Genomic DNA, 21,252 nt, shown 5'->3' on the forward strand with positions numbered 1-21,252 from the left:
TTATTTTTTATGACCACGATTATCCGGAAACGCACAACTGGTCTGGACGCGAGATAGACGTTCCCCAATTAGTGCGATGGCTCCCTGGAGGGTGCTGATTAATGTGGGGGGTCCCAATTAGCTCTAATTGCTCATTAATGGCGTCCAGACGAAGATGTGCGTTTCCGGATAAACGTGGTCAGTACTTACTACTAGCTGCCACCCACTGCGCGTACTGCAGGCGGGAGTTCGCGAAAGATCTACCCCTGTCCGGCATTACGACCATTCCAAGCGTTGTACTGCCGGCGAGACAAATTACATCGCGACGCTGTGCAACCCCTGTAACTTCGCGAGCACGACGCGGGAAAAACTGCCCATCATAGTGCACAATGTGACCTACGATTTGGCCGGACTGCTGCGAGAATTTCACCTTCTCGTGTGGAAGCGAGCTCCCTTCATCGTGGCCAGTTCCATGGAAAAAATCCGATCGTTCGAAATTGGCACCTTCCTATTCAGAGATACCATGCAGTACCTAAATTCGTTGCTGGGAAAGCTCATGGAAACCGTCAAATCCGTGGGGGGCGCAGAGGCGTTCCAATGCAAGAAGCAGGTATTTGGAGACGACTACGAAATTTTGCTTCGTAAAGGCGTATTCCCGTACAGCCACGTTAGCTCATTCGCGGTATACGACGAATTGGCTCTGCCGGCAAAATCCGCCTTCCGAAACGATCTGACGGGGAGGATATAATCGGCGAAGACTATCAGTACGCGCTGCACGTATTTGAACGTTTTGGGTGCTCGAATCTGAGGGGTTATAATGCATTGTACCTGAAAACGGATGCCCTGTTACATGCTGACGTAATGCAGCACTTCCGACGCATGTGCTACGACGCGCGCGGTTTGGAATTTCTTCATTGCGTTTCTCTGGCATCCTATTCGTGGCAATGCGCTCTAAATTACACGCGGGCAAAATTGCAATTGATCATCGACGAGGACATCTACCGAACCATCGAATCGGGTGTTAGAGGCGAACTCTGTCAGGCGAGCAGGCGTCATGTACGGGCTAACAACCCGCTATGCAGTGGCTACGATCCTGATAAAGAGGAGGTGTACATATCGTACATAGATTGCAACAATCTTTACGGATTCAGTATGATAAAGAACCTCCTCGTCGGCGATTTTGAGTGGGTCGAAGATTTTAGCTCCGTGGATTTTATGCGTCACCCCACAGATTCGGACGTGGGATACGTGTGCGACTTGGAGTATCCAAAATCTATCCACGCGCTGACGCGGTACTTCCCCCTGGCTCCCGAGAGGCGGTCGTCCCGAAGGAATGGCTTTCACCATTTCAGCGGGGGCTCCTCGAAGGGTTAATGTATCAGCCGGCGAACAGCAAAAAGCTGCTGCTCACATGCAAGGACAAGCTCGAGTACGTCGTTCATTACTGCTCGCACTCTATTGTAGATTGGGCATGCGGGTGACAAAAATTCACAGAATTCTAAAATTTCGTCAGGCACCATTCCTGCGTCCCTACATCGAGGACAATGTTGCCAAACGCGTCGCCTTGAGCACGACGTTCGAGAAAAATTTCTATAAAATCTGAAATAATGCGGTCTTCGGACGTACGTTGCTAAATAAATTGAATATGCGGGACATTTGAGTAGCCTTCGATGAGGAGATGGCGAGTCGCCTCGGGAGTCAGGCGGAATGCGTGCGAATGGAAATTTTGTCCCCCGATTGCGTCATGTACGAAATGCGCAAGGGAAAAGTGCGATGCGATTTCCCACTGCAGATTGGCTTCACGATTTTTAGAACTGAGCAAGTTAACCATGTACTCGTTCTACTATGAAACCCTGCTGAGTAAGCTCACTTGTCCGGTGATTACCTGCTACTTTGACACGGATTCTTTGATCCTCGGCCTATTCTGCAAGGACTATGAAGATAAGTTACGTGCAATCGCCGACGACCATTTAGACTTGTCTTCCTTCGATCGTGATCATCCACTGTACAGCGAGAGGAATCGCGGTAGGCTTGGCGCGTTCGAAAGTGAAACGGGTAGCGTACCCATTGAGGAAGTAATATGCTGGAAAACCAAAATGTATTCCATCAAATTAGCCAGGGGAAAACAAATTGCAAGAGCTAAAGGGGTCAAAAAGACCATTGTGCGCAAACACCTCCTCCATGATACGTACTGCGATACCCTATTCAAGCACGCGTATGGAAGCCAGCGTATCGCACGAACAGGTGTCAATAGTGGGAAAGAAACAGTGCATGTACACCATCAGAAATGTGAAAAAAAGTCTGATGGCGTACGACGACAAACGGTACCTCTATAATGACGTGGACTCCTACCCGTACGGAAGCTGCAAATATGGTAAGCTCGAGTGGATGACGTAGATAGCGGGATTTCACCTAGCGTTCTTTCCCCCCGCCGCACAGATAATGCAGAGGATGAGAAGGAGTAGCGTCATTTGGACTGCGTCACTGGAAGGATGTGGTACCTCGTTCTCTTCTCACTCGTCTCGTGCGCGCTGGCGCTGGACGCTGCCAACTGTACTGCGAGCATCAAGCTGGAGAAGGATAAGCACACGTACGCGCACAAATGCCCGGGCGACATCTTGGCCATCAGGGAGTGGCATGTGGTACCTATGCGATCCGGCATTAACCTGGACAGGAACGCTACTGGATCGCTGCGTACGTGCCTTCACTCGCTGGACGTGAGCGACAGCTACGGAGATATCCAGTGCACGTGGAAGTGTCAACTCACGTAGGACGAAATTTTTTTCAGTCGTTGTCCCGGAGACGTCTACATGATCCGTCACTTCCGCGGAACCACGCCCAGCATCAAAGGAATCAATCTCTCCAAGAACGCCATGCTTTTCCTCAAACATGTACTCAATAAACGTTGAAATGTATTTTTTCCCTGTCTGTCTGAGATAAAGCCGCAGCAGAGTCGCTGCCGAGCGCGCCATCTGGCGGGCGCTAACGAAAGCTATGTTCAGCGGGCTTAGTCCGCCAATCAGTGGGCTTAGAACGGGGCAATCTGTAGGCTTAAATTGGGGACGGCCAGTCAGACGGCTTAGAAAGTGTCGAAAATGTGGAGAGTGATCAGTAGGCTTAGAATGGACCAATCAGCGGAGCCAGTTAATTAGCATAAAGGGGCGGAGCTACAGTCAACCAATCAATGATCAGTAGGCTTAGCACGGGCCATTCAGCGTGAAGTGGGCGGAGCTAATGGCGGCCCATCAGATGGCTTTGAGGAGGAGGAGGAGTGTCGTTGGGAGGAACCGGGAGGTCTGCCTGCCTGATTAGGCGGCATGTTTCTCGGGAAGGGAAAGGTGGTGGAGAGGAGGAGAGGAAAGAGTGAAGTGGAAGACCGAGCGGAATCCGCTTGGGGGGAGGATAGCTGCGTCCATGGGCCGACCTCAGGGGAACTGTGCCGGCATACGCCTATTACACATCTGAGGGAAACCCAGGAAAAACCCCAGACGGCACAGCCGGCCCGCGGATTCGAACCGCGGACCTCCCAGTCTCCAAGCGCACGCGTTACCGCTGCGCCACCGGAGCTGGTATCAGATGGCTTTGGATTTGGCTTGTGTTGCATTAGAACTGGATTGTGTTGGATTAGAACTGGATTATGGCTTAGAATTCGATTCGAATTGGATTGGAATTGGATTAGAGAAAACTCTTGGCTATAGGACATATATTTATACTACTGAACTGTTAGTTTTTCTACTATCACACTGTGGGCTGGCTTTGGAACCTGCTTTCGTCGGGCCGAGAGCAATTGCGATAAAAAAAAGTCATCGAGCGTTATGGTCCGGTACTCCGAAAAGCATCATGTTCGGCTATTTTTCCCGGTGGGATAGCTCGTGAATATCACTGTCAATTATCATGAATTTGTGTGAATTAGGCTCGCTCGGTGGGGTAAAAAAGTGACCTTTACTTGGCAAATTTCCGAGTTCACTTCACAAAAATAAACATAATTAAACTTAGGTTACATGATATCCACATCAGGAGGTGGCAGAAACCCAGTAAGAACAAATGCCGTTGACCGCATGGTTCTAGGTGGCGTAGTTTTTTTATTATTTGCATAATTATTTTCTGGGACACCCTGTATTTTTTCACTGAAATTAAAAAAGTCACAGGCGGACCGTTGTCGATTTAAAATTGAATTACCCAACAGTCACCGCGATAAGGAATGCGATAGGAAACACAGACACGGACAGAACAGGGTTCAGCTAGCAACTGATATGGGGGGACCTTGATATTCCCAGTCGCGAGATTCCCGATCTCGAAATTCACGTTCTCAACAAAAGGCAAATCAATGAGAATGCTCGATCGCTTTGTAAGATGATATGGCGTGTTTAAGAACATAGCATCGCTATTTAACCACTGAAATGCATGGCATGCGGTCTTCGATGTCTGTCCCAGTCGTTTTAGCGAACGAAAGCCACATTTTAGCTGTCGTTAGGCTTAGCAGAGCGCACATGACGGCGGGCAGCATGTTGGATAGTTCATTATTAGGTTGGTCCATGTTCGGTGCTCACATTTTTTGGTCCAGGACTGCAGGGCAGTCTCAGTTCGCCGTTGGCAGTTTTCCGCGCGCGACTGTGCATTTTATAGTCAGATTTACAGTTGTTTTGTTTCGCAAAGGGGTTTTCTATTCCTTTACTTCGAGGTACACCGAAAATTTCACAATCGACCTACTCCGGAACGTCGCTGTAGACTGTAAACGGCTCGAGTTGGACAGAACAACCCGTGCGAGCAATCGGCGTTTTCGAAGTGCTCAGTGGTGTATGCGGAATCCCATCCGGGGTGCTATTGTGAAAAATTGGGGAGGGGGTCGCTATTAGAGTTATGTCATAAGGGCCAAAGGTGTCGTTACCGACATGTGTCTGAAGATGAAATAGCAAGCGCATGCCTGTGGGAGTGCAGAGCTAGAAAAGTCAGGAGGGGTGGGGTGGGGGGTTCGGGGGAGGGGGTTACCAAATGCAAGCGTGGGTGTAGGGGTATAGTGGTTCTGGATAAATAGCAAACAGTAAATCTGTTGACGTCTGTTTGGAAGATCCCTCAAGGCTCCTACACCTTGGCAAGGCAAGGTGGCATCAAGTTTTTCTAGAACTTCGGAAGCCGCAATAATTGATTCCAGAAACAGTAACGTGAATGTAGAGGATAGCAAATTGAGAGGCTTACATCGGAAACGTATAACGGATAGACGTAACCTTTCCCTGTTGCTGGTACGTGTGAGCAGATTTTATCTGGGGTTCATCGCCATGTTCAGCAAGAGCTGCACGCTTCCTCGATTTGCCGGTGTCAAAAATTGTGGGGATAGCGTGTAGACGAGAGTATTACCTCGATAACAGCACAGCCCTATCATTTATCACGTGAGAGTAGTGGCGGCTGATGGACCTGGAAGCGGCATTGTAACCACAGAGGGACGTGCGTCCGGAGCAATGATACGTGAAGGGGTATATAACCCAGACATCAAGACAGATGTGCAATTTAATAAAAAAATGTTTTTTTTAATTGAAAGTAGGTTAACAGATGCGCAGATACGTATTTTTGGGCAACGTAGGACTTCTTTCCTCATTGGAGGCGATGTACTCATTATTGTACGAATATTTCACCACATTACGATTGCCGCCCCTGGCGATGAACCTGCCAAATCATCATCAAAATAAAGTTGTCTTGCGGAAAACGTGTCAGCTACACAAAAACGCGTTGTTGCTTCCGCTTATATTTCTCTTCCCCCATATGGCTCAGCCAAAAGTAACCAGCAAAAAAGGAAAGCCGTAACAAGGGGTTCGTAACCGTAATAGGAGCAACTGCGCTCCAACAAATGAAAATCTATATTATAAACTATCTCATAGACCATCTTCTCATAGTCATAGCCATCGTCTCATAGAACCAGCTTCGATACGTGCGCGTGTCTTGCTTGTATTTTCCCTTCAGACAATCCATGACGTCTTCGTAAGACATTCGATATCTTGCGACGAAGTTGGCCCCGGATTCATGTACGAATTTCTGTCAGGCAACTTCCGCTATGTGAGAGAAAGAACTCGACTGCGCCGTTCTGTATGGTTGGAAACACTTCATTCAGAGGACCGACGAAGACTTGCACTAAACCACACAAATCGTACTAGGAAAAAAAAAAAGAAAAACCCGCGCGTCACGACTTTGTTACAGCAGTCACCGTCCCCTTCTCTTCATCATATCAAACATAGCAGTTCCTCCGGTTTACGCTATTGAATGAACACATTTTTTTAGATTGCACCTGAACTGCTTTACGGTACCTTTAACATTTCAATTTCTGCTTTACTTCACTCTCTCTCAAGATGTAATAGAAATGGCGCGCGGTGGTCGCATTGCAACGTCAGCTATATTGTCCTGCAAACACGATCTGATAGCACAGAACATCGATTCATCATTTGTCATGGTAAGGAGGTTTGATATTCTTCATTGTGTTTTTCGAGTTCTTGTGCGCTTAGAGTTACGAAATAAGCTAAGCTTCAGAGTATGGACACCGAGGCAAAAGGGGCGAGTTGGAGCAACCATGTTGTTTGCGTTTGTCCTTCAGCCCCACCTCTACTTCGGCAGTAGAAATAGATGAAGATGAAGTTCGGCAGTGGAACAAGACAACACTTCGAAGAGTGCTCCATGGATGGCGCTGGAGGTCAAACGGATACAACATGGCAGCCTTTTGCCGCAGTTTCGATACTCTGAAGCGTAGCTTATTGAGTGACTCTAGGTGCACTTGCCTCCTTATTCTCACTCCATCTCAATGTGACCTTCATGGGGCCCTTTCCGCCGTGTTCACCGCCTCAGACGTGTAGATTCCGATAGTTAGAACAGTGCCCCTTCTTAGTTAGATACACAAGAAGAAATATCGCTTAGCACAGCTGTACAAGATATTCAAGCGACAAAAGCAACAAATAATGAAAGTCTCAAAACAATTGAATGGGTTACGAGCTTTCGTGCAGGGCGTGCAGTCCATCAGTATGTTCTACCGGTAATCCGTCTTCATAATTTCCACTGTACATAACGGGTCGCGGATTAGGTGGGGAACAAGTGTAGGGCACTGAGAGTCACATCCTCACTACTTCACCATCTTTTTGCATCGTAGGTCTTTACTAATCAACAGCAAGAAGTGAACTGCCATCTATACAGGGTGTCCACGCTAAGTGTGAACAGATTTTTTTAAATATATCAATCACTTTTTCCGAGATGAAATAAATTGCAATATAGCATATGCTGAAGGGCACTCCCTAGGGGGGGGCATTAACGGACTCCTAAGGCAATGCCTTAATTAACTTTCAATAATTAACTTTTTAATTATAAAAGCTACGAAAGCTGCTCCAATGAGAACATCTGATCTCTTCGGTCACCAGATACCAAAACCGTTTTCAGAACAAAAATCCGTTCGATAGATCGTCCGCAAAAAAATCGTGAAGGAACGTCATTTTTTTTCTTTATTTTATTCATTGCGCATCTCTAGAGACGCGTCCTTCGCCCCCAATACGATAGGATGAAAGAGCACACTATCGCCTCTTGTGTCCTGGAAAAAGATTAAAAGAAAATAGAAAATGCAGCCCAAGATAAGGGCAGCCGCGATAGAGTCACCCGATAGATTTGTGTTTTTGTTTTGTTTCCGCAAGTTAAAGCTAATCTTCGACGAATGAGGCGGCACTGTGCTCTTTCACTCTCTCACACTGGGGGGAAAGGAAAGCCGCTTCTTTGAAGATGCGCAATAAACCAAATAAAGAAAAAATGGCGTTCCTTGACGAATTTTTTTGCTGACGATCTACCGAACGGATTTTTGTTCTGAAAACGGTCTTGGTATCTGGTGACCGAAGAGATCAGATGTTCTCATTGGAGCAACTTCGTAGCTTTTATAATTAAAAAGTTAATTATTGAAAGTTAATTAAGACATTGCCCTAGGAGTCTGTTAATGCCCCCATAGGGAGTGCCCTTCAGCATATGCTATATTGCAATTGATTTCAAAAAGTGATTATCGGAAAAAGTGATTGATATATTTTTTAAAAATCTGTTCACACTTAGCGTGGACACCCTGTATATCGAAACTCACAACACGTGCCTTAGCTGTCTGTTCTTTCTTATCTGGGTTGATGTAAACACACAGTCGAGAGTGGCGCTTTCATCACCAATTACGATCCAGGGCTCCACGTATGATTTTATTTCACTTGCGGAAATTGACTAGATGAATGTGAGTCTTATTGCATTCAAAATCGAAACAGTTACAACCCCAAGTTGGAAAAGAAATGGGTTCAGGTTAGATATCACACGCGCACTAAGTTTTCCGCGCAGTAGTACAGAGCACGCCGCGAGCTGGAGTGAATATCTTGCGCTACGGTTCCGGAATCTCAGGTACACGATGGGTACACTTCGTCATCTTCGAATGGTTCCGACAAGTGAGCTGCTGTAGTTTGGTTTAAGCCACGCTGCATCGCGTCACCAGCTCGCGTGGCTCAGTGTTAGCGTATTGGCCATGCCACGTCTGACTGGGTTGTACCAGGGTTGGAATCCCGGTGCCGGCAGTGCTGTCCGGGGTTCTTCCTGGGTTTTCCTCAGTCGCTTTCTGATGTTTACAGGCATAGTCCCCTTAGAAGTCAGCCCGGGACGCGCATTCCCCAGGGCCTCGGTCGTGAGCTTTCCCACCCCCGACGGCAGACCGGCAACGGCAAGCCCTTCCACCAGCACCACCACCACCACCGACATTGCGTCATATGATAGCAGCCCATTTGATCACGTTCGCATCAGAATTAGTCGCTCAGTATTGCTTAGTACAGCCGGAGATGTTGGAGATGTCATGACGCTGAATTTCTGAACCACAGAACGCAAAGCGTAGTTTCACACAAGCGAGCAGAGCAGACTGCCTCACAGCGGATAATGAAGCCCGTTTATTGGCTAGAAATTCGAAACGTCACGTCCCTTCAGAGCGTGGTTCTGGGCCCACCGATTGGACAGCAAAAAACGACGTACCCACGTGACATATGCGTGTTGGAGATTGGTGCGCGGGTTATTAATGTTTGAAAGTATTTATATGGGTCAGTGAGCTGGCACGAGCTGAACGAAATATATATTCGGGTATTATGGCGTCCGTTCTTTCATGGGGTACCATTATTTGTGAAATGTTTTGCGGCTTGTTTACGGCCCCTTTACCTCAGTAATGCACATTTTCAACAGGGAAAGAAGCCGAAGTACAATGCAGTCACGTAGCGTGCGTGATTGTATAACAAGCATTTACACACTCTACGTGACTTGCATATCCAAACTTCTGCAGATTGGCACAATTCATATGACTCGCTTATACTAACGTATTTCTTATGACTACCACTACCATGTTGAACAGCAACACAAAAAAGTAGTCGGAAAGCGAGTACACGGTTTATGACTACACAGTTTACAGGAACCGTAAAGCGAGACGCATATACCACCAGCAAAACCTGTCTTTCTGAGTACTTACACAATTTATAAGGTATTCACTTCTGCGTAGTTACTTAGGATATCAATTGATTGAAATGTGTAAGGAGCAGGAGAGCTCAGTCCAGCAACAGGACGTACTGAAACACCAGAAGCTGCGAACAATGAGGCCTCTCAGTACAATCTGAATAGACGAGACGATTTGAGAAGGATGCGCGCGTCACTAGGCGCGCGGCGCAAAGCAGCATGGGAACCTGGAGTGGCAATGCCCTGTCGTCTGCTTCGGGTATGGTTTATCCGGCTGACGCTACTACTGCGCACACCGGGAACGTTGTTGTTTTTCTACCTCTGCCGCTGGTCGGCTCGTAATGCTTTCAGGCGCTCTAAGTTTCCATGAGCCTTTGTGTACCACGGTTGGAAGTTGTTACACGGAAGAACTAACTGCCTCTTAAGGCATGTGACTGACTTCTTTGTCCCCTTAATGGGTGACAGCAGTATCGCATTTATCAAGGTAGTTCGACCGAGGTGTCACTTGCTCGCTGCTTCAGGTATTCTACGATAAGATAAGGGTAACCACAATGCATTTGTTTCTCGCTGTTGAAGGCCTAAATCATTCCCGCGTTTGCCTCTTTAGCAGGTATGCATTTGTTTATTATCAAAATGTTTGTTTGTTTACACACATTTTCCTTGTGACTGTGTAAAGAAAACACAGGTGATTTGCACTGGAGTCCGGATATGTTATGCAGTTTCTGAACCTTTCGTACAGGTGAGTGTGCCTTGGTGCAATTCTCGTAGACGCATGTTGTATTATTATTTGAAAGTGTCGTTTTAGGACCCTTTCGGGGAAGTAACAGCACCATTAAGCCCAGTGCAGTCTCTCTATTGTTCCCAAGGTATTTCATACTTTTAGTCGCCCGAGAGAGGTTAGTGACTACTAGGTGGTCGCGCAAAATAGGGTAAATCGGGGGATAGCACCCACATTTTCAAAGTACATTAATAAAAGAAAACACGAGGAGTAGCGGTAAACATAGCGCGGTAAAAGTTTCAGGTGAGTTTCTGAAGCCCGTCTAGCAGTCCCCAGAGTATTTGGCTACTGAAATGCGAGCGTTTATCCCTAGCCTCGCACGAAACCGCCACTGTGATGAAAAAATGTGCATCGATCAACCGGAAAAAATTTCGCCGCACATAGTAAAATATCACCTTCGCGTCCTGCCGTTATTCACACACATTTAGGATTTCGTTGTTCAGGATTCCTGGTCAGAGTGAGCTGTTCGGGAACAGTTATAGCCAGTCATATCCACTCGTCTGGTTCGTGTACGAAAATCGGTGACATACACGCGATATTCAAAGCCAGTATTTTCGAGCGCATGAGTACGTCGAACCAGCCGCAGTTCATTCTCCAGTCGATATTCGTGTGCCCTACAAGGTTGGCGTTCCAGTGCTTCGGGCAGACCAAGTAACAGTTGGCATCCGCTCACCCCGGCCACTAATTAACTCTTCCGATACAGGTCAGGGCAGCGTGCGCCTTCGTTTTAAGTGAATTGTGCAGGCGGAGCTCAACTTTTGTTCCTAATGCGTGGAGCGTCACTCTGGCCCGTTTTCAATCTCTTACCAACAATCTAACGGAATATTGAACTGTGAATCAGAAGCGCCGATTGGGACCACCACTCAGACTATAATTTGGCTGCTGCTGCAAGGTCTAGCTACAAATCTATCCTGAGCCTGTTCACGTGTGGGGCATACCTCTCTTTAAAATCAGGACACAACTTTTAGAGACTCCCTTTCGAAGGTGAACGAGACGACGGGCGAATTTCCCGAGGGTTTTCCGTGAAGCCTCTCCCGAGTCAGGTCTCTCCGTGTTTCTTCCAGCAGCAGCATACGAACAATGAGGCTCGATATCGAATGATGTCATATTGGTGTACAGGGACTGTTACCTAATATACAACTACAGCAAACAGAACATCATCGGTAACTGGGCGGAGAGCAACGCTTGAACCACCTAGCTTGCCAAAATTCAGGCCATTGAGGCCACCGGCAGTCACCTAACATGCGTCCCAATGTCACCTTATGCATCGGTTCTCGTATCGCCAACATCAAGATCAACATTTTTTTTTTCTATTGACGTTTCACCACTTGCGACAGAGTGGCAACACCCCAACCAAATCCAGGATAGTGACCAGTTTCCAGGGCATGGGCGATACCCCCCGACGTACCCTACGGTGAGCTTCTAAAATGCGACTTTTCGTATTAACAAAATGTGCAATGGGTTGAGGCCCGTTATTCGCGAGGAGGTTTACTGTATGTGCACTAAGCGAAGCCAGACTCGACGGTTTGGCTGCACACCGGTAGCTTTAGGCTGAGAGCCAATGGGATTTCAGTGATATGTTTAAAGTGATCGATCAAATCTCATACGTTCTGAATGCTACCGAATTTATGTCGTTCTAATCGACGAGTCCCACCACTGTATTCTCCCAAAATATTTTTTTCTCTATGTAATGCGGAAGCATCGTAAACTTAATTTCTTTTTTTGAGTAGTACGACGCCTTGTGGTGCCCAACCTGCAGGGCGTTTGCAACATTGCTTCGCAGAAGTCGATTTCCACTTCTTACCACCGCTACTGGCCGTCTTCCAGCAGAAAAGCGCTCTTGCTAGGAGACATCAGAGCACCCGGTGATGTCACCTACTCTTGGAGACTCCGATACTATGAAGTTTTTGCGGGTCCTTTCGAAGGTGGAAGCGTGTAATGTTCACTCACGACATTTATATGTATAATACGCATACGGGGTCGCTGGGCGAGGTTCATTTTTATTGGAAAATATTTTATTGTCAAGGGCGTAGTGACGCTCTGCGTTTTCTCTTTGTCTTTTATGTCACTGTCTTGTGTTAGCAGGTCGTCAGGATAATCCGCCGTGTACGCAATGGGAAACGGGGTCGATGCTGACGACCTCGAGGCGTCAGGGGTAACTTGGGATTCCAGGACCTGTCGTGCTTGGAATGCGCCAGGTAGGGGCCGCTGTAAGGGGGTTGGAGGGTATGTCGAGTGATGTCGCATCTTCGGTAGACGTGACTGTCTGTGGTACGGTTTGCGTGAATAAAGAGTAAGATAATAGGAGTGGCTAGGGGTCGGTGCCCTTAAATCTCAACAGGGCCGCTCAGTGGTGTACTGAAAACAAGATCGACAAAATGTAGCGGAAAACCTGCTTTAGTGGCGGCCCGGAGACCCAGAAGAACCAACGGCAATCGCTTGGCTCTAAGCGTCGGGCCCTCAGTGGCGCGAATGACACGTTACGGCGTGCGGTAGAGGCGTTCCGTGTCTGGTTGGCGTTAGGATAGTACGCTGTGTACAGGGGGTAGTGAGCATCAAGGAATCGGCAAACACCGACAAAGGGGGGGGGGGATATGTTGATTACGAAACCAATGTGGATTGGCACCCACTGAAACCGACACCGACAAAGGGTGTGAACATGTAGTGAAGCCTATTGCTGTCACTTGGCGCTCTGCGGTGGAAGCGGCGCGTTTTTTGTTACGCTAGCCTACCAGATCAGTAGTTGAAGGCACGGAATTTTGGGGGCCCTTCCTTGCGTCGGCAGTATGATAAAGGGGTACGCGAATGAAGACAGTGACGTGCATTCGGCTCTTTCATTACGGCCTGAGGTGCTACTGGAGCCAAGTATCCTTGCATCGTGGCAGTGCATGCATATTGTATGGAACTAATAATTTGTCCCGTTAAATAACGATGCTATAAATCCAGATGAAGCAGGTCGTCGCTTAAGAACTGAACGCAACTCGAGCAACTGCTACGGAATGTGTGCAATGTGTTGCAAAAAATAATAGGCTATTAACAATTCAGGGACCGTTATTAACTTAATGGAATAAGTTACGCAGCTTTACCTCTGTTCTAGTTCTATAAAACATAGTCATTCCCTAGTCTCGAAGTAACGCCCTAAATGTAGCTTCCCACATTGCCCTGCTCAGTGGGATGCGGCAGCCGAGCGAAGGTACTGTCGACTGCCAGCCAGTGGTACAGCTGTTTCAAAGCGCTGTAGTGTTTCAGAAGTGCAGCCACTTACAAACGCAGCTGAACTGCGCCTGCTGTCGTCTATTATACGACACTGCTACTTTTCTATTGTATCATGGTTTTTTGGTTTTCCCATCGTAATGAAAATGTTTTCCCGAACCATGTGCGCCGCAACACCCTTCCAACGATGGGAGGTGTTGTACATGCAGATGCGGTCAACCGTCGGTAAAAGCGAAAGCACTATACGTTAGTAATTATTCTGCAAGTTTCAAGAAATGTAAGAACTGACTGTAGAGACCTGTTTTCGAGGATGTTTTTCAGAACACCACAGCGTTCAAAGAGACACTGCTGACTTGCATAGAACGAGGCCTGACATTTCTGGAGATGATGTATCCAGTAAGTACAATGTAGTTTCGACTGATTGCAGAGTATTTCTGAACTGCGTTCTGTTTGTGTACTCCTTTTAGTTTGTACGACTCGTAGATGAAGATATATTTTTACAAAAGGTTATGGATTCCTAATACCAACGAACGACTAGGCGAAGAGCGTTTCCCACCAACTTCGGCTATAGGGTAGAAATAATTTCGTAATTCTAGTGACAGATGCTGAGGTATACGTTGAACGTAAAACTGTTCTCGCGAGTGAATGAACTCGAGCAATACACACGCTCAAACAACTTAGAGAATCTTCGTGTACCACTTGTTCAAGCAGTAGACTGGAAATGGAGATATGATTGGACAACCCTTAGATGATAATGCTATTGACATTGTTCATACAGTTTAAAATACGAGCAGAGAGCATGGACCCAATATTATTGTCGGCTTCGTAACAAGGTCAACAAGAAATGCTTTTCAGGTACAGGCTTGTAAAGCACAGTTGATACTACATGACATTGAGCTCAATGATTGAAAAATGCGCCAATATATTTTAACGACCTCTTGTCCCCTGAAAACCAAAAGTTCTTATCCGAAGCGCTGAAACTCAAGAAGGAGACAAAATGGCAGTTGTTGTGGACCGACCAAAGAGGTGTCAAAGCCCGTAGGACCTTTGATAGTCAAATCACTATGATGAAAAATGTTACAAATCTTACAGCTATGCAGTAAACTTGAATATATAATACCTTCACAACAGTCCAAAGTACTTCCAGAAGATTTCAAGAAACTAACCCCCAATGACCATACATTTTTATTTTTTCACATAAATATCCGTAGTTTGAATACTCATTTTGAACAACTAGGTAATTTGATGTCCACAGTTGATCACTGTTTCTCGATTATTGCTCTTTCTGAAACATAGTTGTCAGAAGATTTAGCTAAATTCCATCATATCCCAAACTACTGTGTTGAATTTTACCACAGACCGCTTTCAAGTTACAGTGGAGAAGCATTGTACAGGGTGGGTACTATAACAGGTCAGTCACATTTTCGCGTGTGACGCTATATCTGCTTGAGCGACAGACTTGCACCAACACACTGTAAATAATTTGAGCCAGAGAAATGTACGAAAAAATCGTGGCCATGCACTGCGTAGAAAAAAAATAAATACGACGACGCAAAGTTTGATCTTCGTGCATTTTCTATGCGCTGTACCGATGGGTTGAGACGAAAGTTTCCGTGGTTGTAGCGATTTTGTTACACAGTGCTTTGTAACCGCAATGTTTTGGTAGGTTTCTCTGGCATAAATTCTTTACTCTGAGGCTGCGGAAGTCTGTGCGTCAACGAGGTATCGGTCAAGGAAGCATCACGTCACGCACGAAAATGTGACTGGCCTTTTAGAGCACCCACCCTGTATATGCAAAACAACATTCCGTATGTATTAAGACGTGACCTGTCCATTCAAACTCATCTATGTGAATCACTGTTACTAGAAATTGGTCCTGATTTGTCATTAAGATCACTTGTGTCTTCTGCATGAGTGATCGTAGGGGTCATTCATCGCTCACCACCAGGTGACACCGACAACTGTCTTTACAGCGTACATGCGATATTATCCTTGCTTAGCAAAAACAAAACTAATATAATATTTTAGGTGATATTAATATTAACATTGCGGGAGAAGATTTCTCAGTTCATGCACACAATTTCATAATATCCTTGCATCACACGGTATGTCACAATGGAGAATGACAATCACACTTTCATGTATGACAAGGAATACCTCTATTGACCACATTATAACAAATTTTCACGAAGATTAGTTCACATCTGCAACCGTCTACTGTGATATTAGCGATCATTTTCCGGTATTCGTGTTGTCTAACGCAGAAATTATGACCATTAAATCACCTATTCACTATACCGTGTGTGATTAGGATAAATTAGAAAATACCTTGTTATCTGCAGCATGGACAGATGTGACCGAAAAAGAATCCGTAGATGCGTTTATTGATATCTTTCAGCAAGCTAAACAAACTTGTTCATATCTGAAACACTCATCAAAGCGCTCTTTTAGGAAAAAGCCACGGATCACGGCCGGACTGGTAAAATAAATAAAAATCGAAATTAACCTTTGCAAAAAACTGTGTTTAGACAAAACACAACAAAACCCTTTGTTGAGAAAAGAGGAAGGAGGGGCTGATGGCGCGCGCCGGTGGCGCGACTTGAGATTCTGTTTGCATGTGGTTGTTGTTGTTAGTAAAACGTTTGTAGGCAGTTCGCCTCGTTCGCTCCTTCCCTTTCGTAACATTGGTGCCGAAACCCGGGAATAACCCGTTCTCGATATTTCGGAACGACGACCGATTCCCTTTCAGACGTCGACCTGGTGTCGCCCCTCGTTGTTCCGGGACTGCTTCCTTCGTCAAACATGGAAACAGGACCGTGCATCATCGATTTACTGCTGCAACGGCGAGCCCCTATCCGGGAGAAGAAAAGGACACTAACATCCGAAATCATAGTTCTTCTCGCCGAGGCAACTGCTGTCAGGCTCCTGGAGTGTAAGGCAGCGCTGCTTAATCGCAACGCCAAAGTTCTACGACACATATACAGACAAATCTACGAGGTAATCGACTTGGAACAGTTGGAAAGCGAGGTGGAATCATGCGATTCGCGCGATGAGCTGGTTGTGGTCACTCTGGGACGTGTCAGCCGATCCTTGGGCCATTCGAAGGTTACATCAACGTTTGCTACTCCGTTTCCTATCGATACGGCGAACCGTTCGATGGAACCAGCGCAGCCAGCCGCCAACGTCACAGACGTCACTCTGAAATCGTCAACGTCTGCCTCTGTTCATTCCAGCGCACATCGACGACATCGTTCAACGTCGCGTTTTACCTGGACACCGCCCCATGCAGACTCGGGAGAAGATAGCAGGGACGACTCTGACGAGCCAAAGGGCCGCTTCAAGTGTCAGGAAGCATACATGCAAGATATTGTACTCCTGAACTCGTGCCACGGTCGGGACCTGATAACAAGCCTGTCGAGACCTCATATATTCGGCCTGCTCTGTCAACGGGTGAGGACTCTTTCATCTCAACGAGCACCTCGCCTAGCGTGAGCACTGCCAAGCACGACGCTGTTCCCGTCGAAGCCTGGAAGCAAGAGCTCCGTGTGCCGTTCGCTTCTTTCGGCCAGATCGGACTGTGCGACCTCCTCAAGAGTGGCAGTCTGCGACATGCACGGCACGCAGTATCGACGGTTTCTCAGAAATCTGACATGAGGATCGTGCTTGCTAGCAGAGGCTTCAGAACGTGCGCCCAGACAGGGTATGTGAAAAGGTCTGCCTTTCCACAGTCGAACCCCCACAGCTCGCTGGAGGACCCCAACTCTGGGAGCCCATCGGACCTCGTGGTTCGAGCTCCCGTGAATGAGCGCCGTGAGCGAGCAATTCAGTTTCCGAATGTGGCCAACAAGAAGGGCTACGGCTCTATCCACAAGACAACACCGTCTTTCTCCCGAGGATTTCATATCGTAGTGGCAGCTGCTGGAGCAGCCCGTGGACTAGTCATCAAGGATTTTCCTTAGGTCGTCAGTTACGACAGGCTTCAGAGCATTGACGGGCGCGTCCAACCATGTCAGCTCTACAAGCATTTGGAGAACTTCGGCCGCTCGACGTCTTTCTACGATTCCTATGCTAGTTGCTCCAGTGCGAGAGCGCTCATCAGGACGCTGACGCTGTGGAACTTACAGCGGGCGGTCCCCAGTCGACACGTGGAAGCACGAAGCGAAGTATGGTGGGACTGGTGGAGTTTTCGGACACCTCTCACCTGAACAATATGGCGTTATGAAAGGAAACTCAACGGAAACAGCTTTGTTAGACACTGCAGAAAACATTGAACAGAACATTGAATACAAATTATTGACCATGTGAATTTTTATAGATGCAATTACCAAAGCATTTGATTTAATGGACCGTAATCCACTCCTTGACATATTATCAAAATACGGGGTACGTGGCACGACACTCGCTCTAATCAGAAGTTATCTATCAAATAGACACCAATACGTTTCCATTGAACAGGCTAACTCGAACGTAAGAAGCGTACAATTAGGGGTCCCACAAGGCTCTATATTAGGACCCTTCCTTTTTTAGCTTTCATGAATGACCTCCCGCGTCACCCTACGTGCAAAACAGTATCATATGAAGATGACACTACATTATTCATCTCCGGAAATTATGTTAATGAGTTATGCACAAATGTAAATGATGTTACAGCTATCATCATGGTTAGTAAGAAATAAACTAATTGCTAAATTTAGTAAGATAAACTACATTTAGAACAAAAGGCTCATAACTGAAAACATTAAAGAAACAAGGGAAAGGGTGCGGGCTAGCTGGTATAGATCCATGAAGAAGACCGAGACACGGATACAGAGAATGGGAATCCCTCTCTGAGAATCTACGTGTGTCGTCTTCTGTGTCCGTGTCTCTCGGTCTTCTTCATGGAACTGAAAACATGCACATAAAGTTCTTCGGCACCACTGTACAGCAAATAAGGATCCGACGATCGACGATTCGACGGTCATAGGATCGGCGTCCTAGCTTCACACGTTCGCGAGATAGTCTGCCTGCACACAAGAATAATTCCGTCTCTCTCGCACGCCCCTCCACACCAAGAGTTTAGATCGGCCATCCGCAATGTCCTTGTTAGCAAGAAGTTTACACGGGTAAGCTATCAAAGTTTAGCGGGTTGATTTCTATCGGATTATTACTCACAGAGTTATCCCCTGATGAAATTCGGCATAATTTGGTTGCATGGTAAATTGTGACCTGGCTGCTAAACTGCACTTACACACGTATTCAAGTCAAAAAATACTTCCAGACATAGACCCCTCAACACAATGAAGCTTCGTTTCATTAGTGACTACTTCATTGAATGCAGTAATCGGACACAATGACACGAACGCATCGGTTCGAAACATATGCCATGAGGGATACAACGTACGTCCAGTGCAGGTCCCATTCTGGTGCCGTGTTCTCTAATGTAGGTCTTACTACGGTGGTGTAGGCGGTAAGTTAGACGTTAGCAGGTGCTTGACGATTATTAATAAGAAACACAAAAGAGATATTAGGCTTATTGAAGATGACACATGGTATTTACATGATTAGCTAGGGGTGAGGTTAAGCTAGAGGTACTTCTATGATAGCGAAAGGGAGAGGATATCACTAGCGAGAGTGTATGCTACTGTTACGGGATATAACGTGTAGAAAAAGGTCATAGTCGACTCCGTCATCTGCTCCCGGGGAAATGAGTTGTCGTGAAAGATGGTGGTGGGATGTCGCGAGTCCGGTTCGTGGAGTGAGCCAGGTGTGAGCATCAACAGTGAGCATCAACTGTTTACTATATACACATTAAAAAACAAGACTTTCGTGCAGTAGGCTGCACTTCTTCAGGTTTGAGGACCTGTTACAAGTGGTGGAGGATATATCAAAAAACAAGTCACATGGTACAAGAGAAAAGGGTGAGGGCGAAGAGAAATACAAACAAATGCAACACAAATATAAAATATATTATATAAATATAAAATATATATCATATTTGTATTGCATTTGTTTGTATTTGGACATACATTCCACCGTAACCGTAACCCTCGTAAAGTATCCATGACATGACTTCAGAACACACGACGTCAGTTTCATTCGCCTATTCGTAGTCCAAACCGGCGAAGTTTTTTATTGGACCGAAAACCGTTAAGTAAAATTTTCGGTTTCCCCCCTGAGCGAAAAAAACAAAAAAACGGATACGGTTTCGATTCCGTTCCTGTTCGCACCAAAATCGCGTTTTCTTTTTCGATTTCCGTTTCGTTCCAACACCCTGTAAATGACTGAAATGTGCTATGGCTTATGTAGGTTTCTTGAATGACGTCACAGTTGAGTATGGGCTCGCCACCTGGTGATTGTCGTCTAGAGTCATGCAAATTTCCAGGAAGGTCACGTGTGGGGTCCTTGTCCTGTGGTTGACATAATCTGGGGTATTGTGTTGAGATGGTTCACGTTCCAAGGTATAAGAAAAACCGGCTTTGTGGTAATCTGAAAAAAAGAAGGTAACACCAAGTGAACTATACAATTGAGGAGAGGGGTCATTGCTTTTTCTATATGGTGTTGATGCTACGAATAGTAAAGAGGATGCCTGGATCTTCATTTATCAGAGATTTAAACTTGTATATCAGAAATGACTCGCGTTGTTCCCTTGATCGGTCGGACTGAAATCCAAACTCAAGAATAAAAATTGATACATCAGCTTTTGCGTGTTCAGGTTGATTGAAGTGGCGCGAAACTGGGAGGTTGGGCTTTTTAGTTACATCAGACCTGTGGTTGTTGAACCGAATTATGGATGAAGTTTTTGTGTGGCCGATATATTGCGAATTGCAAGTGTTACAGTGAAGGAGGTAGATGATATTGGAAGAATTGCAATCCAAGTTTCCAAGTACATTTGTCTTAAAGTGTGAATTGGTACTTTGAACTGTTTGGCGTGTTTGCATTAATCTGCAGATCTGACACCTCCTTCCGTTGCAGGGGTGGCGTCCTGAACTTTCATCGGTTTGTCGATCTTAGCGCTTATTAGTCTGTCTTGTAAATTGCAACTAATGCGGTAGGTGACGCGTGGTGGATTAGGGAATATTGACTGCATGCGTTCGGATTGTGAGAGAATGGAGTGATCACTGCAACACAGTGGTCCCTGCAACGGAAGGAGGTGTCAGATCTTAAATTAATGCATGCCATCCGTCGTTTTCGTTTCTGTTATCGGCTTAATTGTCACTTCACTATGACTACTTACCTTGACAATGCCTACAGCTTTGTGCGTATTTTGACCAAGAGCTATGGCATTCGTGTGGTATGATTTCGGCATGCGTGGAGGCATCTGTTACGATAGTAATTTTATGCTTGCGAAGGTCAGGATAAGTACTCTTCATACTACGTACACATGCCTATACAGGTACTACATACACATGCCAGTATGTGTACCACGTACATATACGCACGAACAGCGAGTTCCAGAGACAACATCTTTAGGATACCAACTGTTGCCGCGGTTGTCCTGCTAATTCGAGCAAGCTGGACGATTGGCCTAATTGCTAATTTGCTGTACGACACCCTTTCAATTGTTGAGATGTGCAAAATAAAATAAAAATAAAATTAAAGTTTAAACTCCACCGGAATGATTTCGCAACTGATGCACCCTACGGTTGCCATATCGTCAGCAAGGTACATCTTTCCAAATTTCCGACTCAGATGAAACGCAACTCGTTGTATATTGCACACATACTTGAGCTGCCGGAGAGTGCGTTGTCACTTTCTGCATGCAGAGGGGGATTCCACAAGGGATGGCAAGACGTTCCGTTTGTTTTATTATGTTTTCCTGCTTTCCTCGTCGC

The 21,252-nt window shown here is 46.2% G+C and overlaps 1 protein-coding gene across 1 annotated transcript in view; it reads left to right on the forward strand.

Annotated features, from left to right (window-relative positions):
- The window catches only part of LOC135386957 (uncharacterized), a 78,581-nt gene that overhangs the window by 48,052 nt on the left and 9,277 nt on the right, over window positions 1-21,252 (forward strand). The window contains exons 2-4 of the mRNA XM_064616431.1: window positions 6,318-6,418; window positions 10,127-10,189; window positions 13,763-13,837. Of these exons, the coding sequence (XP_064472501.1) occupies window positions 6,318-6,418; window positions 10,127-10,189; window positions 13,763-13,837 (239 nt within the window). The remainder of the gene's footprint in view (window positions 1-6,317; window positions 6,419-10,126; window positions 10,190-13,762; window positions 13,838-21,252) is intronic.

Source organism: Ornithodoros turicata, chromosome 1, assembly GCF_037126465.1.
Source record: "Ornithodoros turicata isolate Travis chromosome 1, ASM3712646v1, whole genome shotgun sequence".
NCBI classification, from domain to species: Eukaryota; Metazoa; Arthropoda; class Arachnida; order Ixodida; family Argasidae; genus Ornithodoros; species Ornithodoros turicata.